Genomic DNA, 11,150 nt, shown 5'->3' with positions numbered 1-11,150 from the left:
CTGGATAAGCAAGAGAAAAAAATAACACAGAACATCAGAGAATCACAACATAAACATGTTCGTGCTCAACTCACTGGACGTCACATACACAATGTCGACCAATCTTAGTGCTTGCACGACTACTTATTTTTACTAAATGAAGGCTCAGTATCTATCTTATGTAAATGACCCACAAAACCAGGAACCAGGAAGTATATTATCATATATACCATATTAGCCCGGTTCTGTCAACACTGCATTGGCTCCCTATTAAACATTGTATAAATTGTAAAATATTGCTGATTACTTACCAAGCACTAAATGGTTTAGCTCCACAGTACTTGAGCGAGCTCTTAACGCATTATAGTCCTTCACGTCTATTGCGATCTCAAAATTCCGGCCAGTTAATAATACCTAGAATATCAAAATCGACTTCTGGCGGTAGATCCTTCTCCTATTTAGCACCAAAACTTTAAAACAATCTTCTTAACATTGTCCGGGAAGCAGACACACTCTGTCAGTTCAAAGCTAGACTAAAAACACATCTCTTTGGTCTAGCATACACATATCACATTATAGACTTCTATAATTCAATATTAGGCTGCATAGATTAGGTCAGCCGGAACCGGGAACACTCCCCATAAATCCTGATGTACTTGTTACATCATAAGAAGGGTGACGTTTACGCTAACATTAGTCTCTCTGTTTATCCAAGGTTTACCGTAGTCCGCCGAATCCAGGCCATATCCAGATCTGATGAAGGACCTGTGCCTGGACATGATGGCCACGCAGTCCTGAAGTGTCAACCAGTCCCTCCCCTGTGAAGGCCTCCTTCCCTTCCCTTTACCTCAGTACAGATAAAATGTTGTCGGGATAATTCCGGTCGACAAAAAATTTCTGTATTATAAATTTTTAAGGCCAGATAAGTTGTTTATTGAGGGTTGATTTGTAAAGGACTACACGCCTGCACACATATATATTCAAACGCGCATACCTTTGGACTTTGGTTTGCGCAGAGATAACGGATAATCTTTTGCACCTTCGAACCTTATTTCAGGGAGTGCGTTCTCGAGACACCAGGCACTGTTTTGTGCGGATGGGTAGCCGGAGCGTGTTAAGGGTTTTCCTGTTAGAACAGTGTTATGTTAGCGGCCCCTAAGTTAATAACTAATGATCTTTGCAGCGGAAGTGAATCAATCAATCAAAACTAGCTTTAGCTAGACAATAACTTTATTCTAGAGCTGTTGAAAAGCTTAAACAAACTGTTTCCTATTATCACTGTAAAGCTGCTTTGAAACAATCCATATTGTTAAAAGCGCTTTATAAATGAAGGTGACTTGACTTGACTTGACAGTGCACCATCAGCTGTCTTTACTGTTTCATCTCAAATGTTTGCTTATAATGTGCTTTTTGAACACAAACTGCTGAGTTCCACTTTATTCCAACTCATTTAGACTGATTACATCTCTTCCTTTGTCCGACAGATTATTACGCATATACATTACTGCTCAAAAGTTTGGTGTCTGAAAGACTTTTTAAAATGTTTTTGAAAGAATTATCTTATGTTCATCAAGGCTGCATTTATTTGATCAAAAATAGTGTAAACAGTAATATTGTGAAATATTATTGCTATTTAAATATTTTATCTATTTATTTTATCATATTTTTTAAATGTAATTTATTCCTTTGGCAAAGCTGAATTTTCAGCAGCCATTACTCCAGTTTTCACTACAATACAGATTGTTTCAAAGCAGCTTTACAGCCATGTGATTCTTCAGAAATCATTATAATATGCTGATTTGGTGCTCAAGAAACATTTTTTATTATTATTATCAATGTTGAAAACAGTTGTGCTGCTCAATATTTGTGTGGAAAACATGATCTTTTTTTTTTCAGCATTCCATGATAGAAAAAGTTCAAAAGAACAGCATTTATTTGAAATAGAAATCTTTTGTAACATTATAAATGCCTTTACTCTTTACTGTCACTTTTGACCAATGCAATGCATAAGTATTCATCTTAAGAATCTTTCTAACCCCAAACTTTTAAACAATGGTGTATGTAAAGATGGATGCACAGTGACTTACCAGTATGTATGTTGAGTTTGTATCAGTATTGTTGAGCACAGAAAGTGCTCTGATCCGAATCCTCAATGCTGGAGGAGCATCAATGAACACGCGACAGCTCTGAGTGTTAGAGGGCGAGATGGCTGGACTCTTGATCGGATTCTCAATGAGCCCGGATGGAGAGAACAGCTGAACGTCACACTCTTGGAGGAAGATATGTACTGTCTTTCAGATTATTTCAGTTTGGCTCAATCTACAATAATTTTTTTTGTTCACCCAGTAATGAAAATTCTGTCATCATTTACTTACCATGTCTTGTCAGTCACACTTTAGATAAAGGTCCAATTCTCAATATTAACTAACTATTAACTATGACTTTTGCCTCAGTAAAGTCCTAATTACTGCTTATTAATAGTTAGTAAGGTAGCTGTTAAGTTTAGCTATTGGGTACGACTAAGGAATTTATAATATGGTCATGCAGAATAAGGCATTAATATGTGCTTTATAAATATTAATAAACAGCTAATATCCTAGTATTATGCATGCTAATAAGAAACTAGTTAATAGTAAGAAATGGACCCTAAACTAAAGTGTTACCGTCTTGTCAAACTCACAAGACTTTATTCTGTAGAACAACTTTTATTGTATGCAAAATAGCAGCTTGGACATTCTGCTACATACACAACCGATCAAAAGTATCGTCTGTGGAGCTTGGTCCACCTAGGATCTCCTCTACCAATGGATCTGTCTCAGGGTGGAAAAGACTGACCTCCTGTGTGATGGATCCACCTCTGAGGTCAGTGCAAGCAGTGACCAAGTCAAGTCCCGAGCTCCCAAGTCCGGTGGTCCCCAAGTCTACCAATTCCTAGTCCGGTGGTCCCAGAGGTCCAAGATGCTCCCGTTAATAGTCACTGGTATTCTGTGTGTGTGGGCCACACACACTTCCTCAGAGGCGGCGGCACCTGCTACAGCGCCTCCCGAGGTGGCAGCATCTGCTTTAGAAGGCTCTATGTTCACTGTCACAGCTATGGAGGTCATCCATGAGCTTCACATGCTACATATCACGGCAACGGAGGCCACCCCTGCTCGCTCTCTCGTGGCTATGAAGGCCATTTAGGTCTCTGCTCCACCATGGCCTCCTGACTTCCAAGGGTCTTATCCTCTGCCGGCTCTGCCCTGGTGGTTCCCATCTCTACTGGCTTCAACATGGCTACCTGATCCCCCAAGGACTCGTCCACTACTCCATGTTACATGGTCTCGTCTACTGCTCCACAGCCCAGCCCAGCCCACCACTGCTCCTCGGTCCAGGCCCACCATGCCATGATCCAGGCCAACTTCCACTTCACAGGCCTGGCCTTCCATCCCTCCCTCTTGTCCGCCTCCACTCCACCACCCTCCTTGTTTTGTTTGTGCGTCTGGGGCGGCCCATAGAGGGGGGGATATATGATGTTCATGTTTTCATGTACTTTATTTTGAAGTTCTCATAGGCTGCGTCCGAAAGCTGAAAAATGCTCCAAGGTAGGAAGACATCAAGGCACATCCGATTTCAAAGTTAGCTTCACTTCCTGTCCCCTGAGATACCTTCATCTGATCGATTTTTGAAGGCAGGATAGATGTATCCTTTGCTGCCTTTGATATCCCACAATAAGAAATAAGGATGGCGTCTGAAAGTTGGGTTTGGTGGTCAGTTTGTGTGTAAATGTACGTTTTTGACCAACGGTTTCCACTTTTGATGTCCTTTCTAGCAAAAACAGTACTATTGCAGTAATTAAATATTTGCTTAGTTTTCACCAAACTCTCTCTATTTTGCTGTAGATCATTAAACTGTTACGCTGCCTTAGAAGTCTGTCTGAAATCAGTTTCGTGAGGTACCTTCGTGTGCAAATGCTGCCTGCAAAGTCATTGCCTGATAAGGCAACAAGTCAGCTGCCTAAGTTTTTGGATGCAGCCATGATGTTTCCTGTCATGTCATGTGATTCCCTTGCCCCTCATATGTCATCTTGTCAAGTGCTTCCTTTGCTTCATGTGTTTTTCTGATTGGTTCATTGTTTGATGGCTTTCAGGTGTGTTGTATTTCATTAGTCCTTGTGTGTGTATACAGTATATAGCCCTCATGTCTCCATTGTTCCTCATCTAGCTTTGTCTTTGTAACCCACTGTTGGTGAGTTTTGTTAAGCCGCTGTTTTTGTCATGTTTTAGTTCTGTTTAATTTTGTATCACGTTTATCATTTTTCAGTAAAACTGCACTTGGGTTGGCATCTCTACTCGCCTTCAGTGGACCCCCGATAACAGCTGAATAGAAAGTTCATAAGAACAGCATTTATTTGTACCTCCTTATAAGTGCCAGAGAAAAATGGAAGTCAGATTTGGTATGACATGAGAGTAAATGATGACAGAATTTTTGGATGTACTTTTTACAATAACATCTATATTACATTTGATGAATATATGAACATAATTACTCAAATATGCTGTGTTTGTAATAACTCACCTCCATGAGGGCTTTTTTTGTTTTTTACACTCTGATAAAATAGTACCACTCCATTGCCAGGGATCAGGCGGCTCTGACGCACCAAAAGAACATTTGATCGTGATTTCAGCGTTTTACCAGTCGTCCTCTCGCAGAGGCGCATCAGGATGAGTCTATCATACAGGGCGATATTCTCCCCTGAAAATATACACAAAAATACACAAAATTCACCATACTAGTACTGCATCAGATTCCCATGTCTGAACGCAATTTAAGCTCAGTACTTACTTTGCTGGCAGTTAAGAGTGCTGGATACTATTTTGATTTGAATAACCTCATCAAGAGGTCGGCCAATAGCAAATATACACCTTGTCTGAGTGACATTGCGTAGATCAATAGTTCCTGAGTCTTGAAGGAGAAGTTGCCCACAGAAACCTGAAACCAGATTAGATGTTTTATTACTCACAGCTTTTTTTAATCTTTCCCTCAGTCTATTCATATAACAATCCACAAAATTAAAGAGCCAAACAGGAAATATATAAATATAAATAGTCTTAATACAAATGTATAAATTCTGAATATAAAATTACAATTCTGAATATATAAATGTAAACTTGTATATATTTGTCTGAATTTACTGTAAACAGTTTTAGGTCCCAATATATATATATGTAATTACAACTAACCCTAAACCAACCCTTGACCGTATAGTAAGTACATGTAGTTAATTAATATTTCTCAGTACTTATTTGTGTAATTACACTGACAATGTTGCCTTAAAACTCAATGTAACCAATACAAATATTCCAGACTTTAGGAATTTCAAGAAGAAATATAACAAAGAATTGTACAATATGGCCCTTTAGACACTGAGATTGTTATCAAGACTGACAGTCTTATATGGAGCTATAGACACTTGCCACCTAACTGGTCTGTGGTGGTTCTGTTGGCGTGCTCATGGTGCTTTCCATCAAGTCCACCGTAGGTACAATAGCTGAAGAACTCTTCTTCATCTTCTTAATTCTGACAGCTGGACCTATTGTGGTTCTCGTACGCACTCTTGGAGTCCCCCACGTCCCATCTCCTCTCTGGTGCTCTGATTGGATGTGAGTGCCTTTGGGCTCTGTTGTGAAGGTATGGGCTGAGGAACAGTCAGGGCTATAGCAGGCCTGGATGGTGATGGGTTTTGGCAAGTGGAGGCAAAGAAAGGGACTAACAGGAAGAGGACTGGATGGGCCTGTACAGGACACGGTCCGAGACTGGATCCCATAACCACATGAGACAGAACACTACATTAAAAAGCAGAAGGAAAATGAGTGATGGTTTATATTTACAAGATTATTCTATAATATCCAAACTCTAAATCCATAAAATGGGACTTTGGCTGTGCATTGTTAGGGCCCTATCATACACCCGGCGCAATGCAGCGCCATGCACGACGCAAGTGTTTTCTGCTAGTTTCAGCCCGACGCAGTTATCATTTTCACGTCCTGTGCCACCTTGTTTTTAAATAGCAAATGCATTTGTGCGCCCATAGGCTGTTGATCTGAAAACAAGGTGTGTTCGGGCTCATTGTTGGCGTGTTCCTCTATTTTGAGGCAACTGAAATAGCCAGATTTTTTGTTATTTAAAGAGCACATTAATATGCACCTATAGGCGGGTCCACAACGTGCGTACACTTTGCCCCATAGATAGTTTTAACCTCGCGCACAAGCAGTTCCATTTCCTCGCTAGAGAAGCGTTCAGTTTTTTCGCTTGCAAATTCCACCATGTAAATAGCAAATCCGCCATGGCGCAAGCGCAACTGGCTTTTAAAGGGAATGGGAGTTGAGACTCTGATTGGTTTATTGAACGTTATGCCCAAAACACACACATTACTCATTAAGAGAATAGGGGCAACCCTTTTGAACCATGCGCCTGGCGCACCGACCATTTTTCCCGTTGTTAAACCAGCAAAAGTGGATTCGGACACGACCTAAGTGCACTAGCACCGTGCGCTTTAGACCATGTGCTTAGATCGTTAAAATAGGGCCCTTAGAATATGTAGTTTGGATGATAGATGTGTTGGCACATTACCTCACTCCACTTGTGCACATCCCAGTGGAAAGAACAGACTTGAGTGAAGCATGGTGCAGTGACAGGAGGCTTGTTTCCTGACTCACACTGCTCCTCCTCCACGATCCTCTCTACACCCCTCTCATACTGAACACACTGCACTCTCCTCACAGCTACGCCCATCCCGCAAGACACCGAACAGTCGCCCTGCTGTCCCACCTGCCACCTACAGAATCATTTCATGAATTACTCCTTATAATAATATAAAAAATCAACTGGTTTTGCTTCAATACAATAGGCATTGAGCAATAAGTGGTGACCCAACCATGGATATTATTAACTAAAACAAAAACCATAAGCTTTTTCATTAATTGAAATAAAATACAATTTAACTGAAATAAAATAAAATATAAAAAGACAAACTAAATGAAATGAGAAATGTTGCCTTGTTACTATAGCTGAAATAAAATTGACTAAAATCAGTAAAACTAAATAAACAAACTAAAGACAAAGATGCAATAAAACTATATAGACAAAAAAAAAAAAAAAAAAACGAAAACGAAAGTTAAAACGAAAATTAAACTAAAACTTTAACTAAAATGAAAAACAAAATATAAAAATAAAATCTCATTCAAAATATTAACAAAAACGATGTTAATGATATTATAATAAAACTGGACCTGACATAGTACCAAATATGTTTAATGTTCAAAAGTGTCATAAATGAACAAAAATGGACAAGGACTGCATAGGCTTTTGGTTCTCAAACATGGGGTCGGAGGACTCAGCATCCTTTCATTTTAATTATTTAAAATAAAACAAATGCAGCTAAAACAGCTAACAATCAAGATAGAAATTAACTGACTTATTTCTTATTTTAATTTGAAAATCTTATTTAAACCTAGAAAAGTCATGGAAATTCTTAAAATTACTTTTTTTTTTCTAATTATGTGAAGCTCTAACATATTTTGTGTAATATTTGTAAATTATTTAGATAATTGACTGCTAATAAAAATTTACTAATAATTTACTATTTTCGGGTAAAATAAAATAAAAACACCTGATCACGAACGACTGGAAAGTCATGTAAACTCATAGATTATAAAGAGTGAAATTTTTTAATCTGTTATTATTTCATTTTATTATTTTAATATATTGCCACTCCTAGTTTGTGCGGCACAACAATATTCAAAACTGGATTCATTTATACACTTTACAGGCCCCGTTAGGTTTTTTTCTGTATTTTTACCGTTCATTTTATGTGATTACACTGTATTTCTACATTGTCTAAATTTCTACATTAAAATGTCAATGATGACATTCTCGTTCAAATATCCCCTCCTCAGTGTTTTTGGCAGTCTAGACTAGTTGTAATGTGTATAAACAAGAAGTCAGAACGGTCTGTCTCTTCATATGTTCAGAAGATATGAGGTGTGTACAGCAGTCTGTAGTGGTTTACCTGGCTGGACAGATTTCAGTATTACACTCCACTACCTCTGAAGGTCTGGGCACAGACTGACAAGAAGACTCTCCCACCACCAAATCCCTGTTTCCGACTCCTCCCTCCACCCTCTGGGAACAGTACAGGACTCTCTTTGCCAAACCACCTCCACAAGACACACTGCACGGTCCCTGTATGTAACGCCAACTGATAGAGAAAGACACAGTGCTCATCATGTGTGATTGTATAAAAAAAAGTCTAGAAACCAAAAGTAGAGTTTAAGCAATGCTTACACAGCAGGACATTTTGATAGGCTACAGGGTTGGGTGTACAGCTCTGGTTTACTGGAACGATCGCAAAGGAACTCTGGGACTTCTAGACGGGATTGGTGATCCACACAGGAGAACCAAACCTGCTGAGATCCTGCGTAAATAAGTAAGCATGCACAATTATGCACACATAATCCCAAATGAGTTTTGTCCTAATTTCAGCATGTGCATTCAGTTGTCTCATTTACCGTTGCCACAGGTTTTGGAGCACTGGCCAATCACAGGACTCCAAATATAAACTGGAACCATTGTGGAACGGGGCATTACACGGGAATCTGTACGGGTCAGCTCAGTCTTGAAGACATTTCAGAACAGATCACATATCATGTTCAACATACACAGGTTGGTAGGATTTTTGTTTTGTTTTTAAAAGTCTCTTATGTTCATCAAATCCATAAATATTTAATAAAAATAAAAAACAGAAATATTGTGAAATATTATTACAATTTAAAATAACTGTTCTGTTTTAATATATATTTTAAAATGTAATATATATTCCTGTGATGACAAAGCTGAATTTTCATGTCATATGAATCCAATGTCACATGATCCTTCAGAAATCATTCTAATTTGCTGATTAGGTGCTCAAGAAACATTCCTTATTATTATCACTGTTGAAAACAGCTGTGCTGCTTAATATTTTTGTGAAAACGATAAGTTTTTATCTTTTTTTAAGAATTTCTGATGAATGGAAAGTTCAAAAGAACAGCATTTATTTGAAATATAAATCTTTTGTGACGTAACTGTCCAGTAGTTTAGTAGTGTAAATATGATATAATATTCTATCAATATTTGTATACATTTTATTTACTAGATATACATTGTTATACAAAACTTAGTTCTAATCTGATTGGCTAAGTGGCGTTTCAGGTGATATTTAGAGTAACAGAGAGATGCTTCATTGTTTGGAATGTAACTTGTTTGAATACGGAGCAGATTTGTGTGATTTTGCAAGGAGCGAAGACTGCACGTTTTTTTTTTTTTTTTTTTTTGAAAGCTGAAATATTCTGAGCAGCATTTCTCTCACCAGATAGTGAAGAGCAGGATGTAGAAAACCTGAAATGTACAGTAGTAGACTGACAAATTGCTGCTGCTCCACTCACAGCTGTTCCAGTCCATGTGTTGCTTGGTGACATGCAAAGCTTAATGCTTTGATTTCTTTTAAAACAATGTTTCTTGGCAAAGAAAAATATACAAACTAATTGGCCATTTGTTTTACACATAAGTTCCTTGATATTGACTCGTTAAATTGCGTAGGATATTGATAATATTAACTTAACTAAGTAAATAACTGCAATATCACTTGCAATCGTGCCGATACTCAGTACAGCAGTACTTGCTTGTGTAATACTGCTTAATTATAACTTGATGTCAAATGATACAAGCTATAACACTATACCTCTTTTTGGCTATCCCAGCCAACAGGACAAACGTCCACCACACAGCGAACGTGTTCTGGGGGTTTGGGTTCAGAACACAAATTTTGGTCAACCTCAGAATCAGATCCATGATGGGAGCGGACACACGACACCGTTCTCTGGGCCTCCCCGGGTCCACACACAGCCAAGCACTCACCAGGCTCAGACACCTGCCATCTACAACACACACATACATATGAATATACACACGCAACTGCCAGAATGACTCAATACAAACTCCGAACTATTGTAAACAGTTCTCATTACATCATATCACGTCACATGTTAAGGTGAACATTAAATCTAAATTGTCCCAATACCAGCGTTATTTTAGTATTATTGATATACTATTATAGTTTTGGACATTTCAATACGGTTTTGATTAAGGTTTGTTTTTTTCTAGTAGTTATTTTAATTCTTCAACTTAAACTTTGGCAACTAATTGCAATAAAATTAGTTTTTTATTTTATTTCAGTTAATGTTTATTTTATTTCAAATAATGAAAATGTTTTTTTTATGGTTTAGTTTTAGCTAATTATAATAACTTTGCCCAATATTGTCTTAATACATTTTCTTGTCTCATATTGAATGATTTCTCTGTGCATTACATTTTTTATCTTTGTAATCTCTGTAATCTGGTACTGGACTCCTAACTTGCTAATTAATTTCAGACTTGCACACTTTGGCACATTACCTGGCAGGACAGATTTGGGAGTTGCAGGTTTCAGTTGTTGGTGGTTTAGAGTCAAGCGTACAGTCAGAGTCAGGCAGCTCCACTTTCAACGTACCCTGTTTCTGAAAACACGTCACAGAGCGCACTCGCTCGCCCACTCCACAGGGGGCGCTGCAGGGTCCAAACTCACCTAACTCCCAGCTACAACAGATACACAAATTAAACTCCTGTATTCAAAGACCCTGCCCAAAATTACACTTTCAGCCCTTACGTTTGTCTTTCAAGTTCACACTTTAATGTTATAAATGTAATTTAAAATGAAATGTTGATTGTTGGAAACACTGTAATTTCTTCACAATTGCAGCCTTCTCACAGATTGCATTGTTGTGGGCAATAACACAACAATCCTAAGTACGTTTTGAAAAATAAATGTGGGTTTTCACAGGTATGGCCAAACAAATGCCGCATCCCAAAATTCAGAGGCCTCATCCTTCGAAGGCCACATTCGAAGGCTGACTGCATTACAGCAGCGCGACAAAGGCTGTCCCTATTTGAAGGCTCCTTCAAATCTGGCTTCGAAATGTGTCCATCGTTTCCAATGAAGGATACAACAGATAGATCCTTCGCGGCCTAGCCTAGGCCAAACTTCATTGTGTGCAGGTGACGACAGGATAAAAAAAAAAGAAATTTTCGGATTACACTTTTAAATATTATTGAGT

The 11,150-nt window shown here is 38.3% G+C and overlaps 1 protein-coding gene across 1 annotated transcript in view; it reads right to left on the bottom strand.

The window, feature by feature from the left end:
• adamts13 (ADAM metallopeptidase with thrombospondin type 1 motif, 13) overlaps positions 1-11,150 on the bottom strand; it is a 31,582-nt gene that overhangs the window by 1,152 nt on the left and 19,280 nt on the right. The window contains exons 21-30 of the mRNA XM_081348220.1: positions 10,453-10,632; positions 9,740-9,935; positions 8,529-8,634; positions 8,305-8,434; positions 8,030-8,218; positions 6,592-6,796; positions 5,444-5,804; positions 4,804-4,950; positions 4,537-4,713; positions 2,067-2,248 (exon numbers count right to left, since the gene is read on the bottom strand). Coding sequence (XP_081204346.1) covers positions 2,067-2,248; positions 4,537-4,713; positions 4,804-4,950; positions 5,444-5,804; positions 6,592-6,796; positions 8,030-8,218; positions 8,305-8,434; positions 8,529-8,634; positions 9,740-9,935; positions 10,453-10,632 — 1,873 coding nt within the window. The remainder of the gene's footprint in view (positions 1-2,066; positions 2,249-4,536; positions 4,714-4,803; positions 4,951-5,443; positions 5,805-6,591; positions 6,797-8,029; positions 8,219-8,304; positions 8,435-8,528; positions 8,635-9,739; positions 9,936-10,452; positions 10,633-11,150) is intronic.

Source organism: Scardinius erythrophthalmus (assembly GCF_964197995.2).
Source record: "Scardinius erythrophthalmus genome assembly, chromosome: 20".
Taxonomy (NCBI): domain Eukaryota; kingdom Metazoa; phylum Chordata; class Actinopteri; order Cypriniformes; family Leuciscidae; genus Scardinius; species Scardinius erythrophthalmus.
Note: the sequence above shows the minus strand (reverse complement) of the source record. Positions and strands in the feature narration are given on the sequence as shown.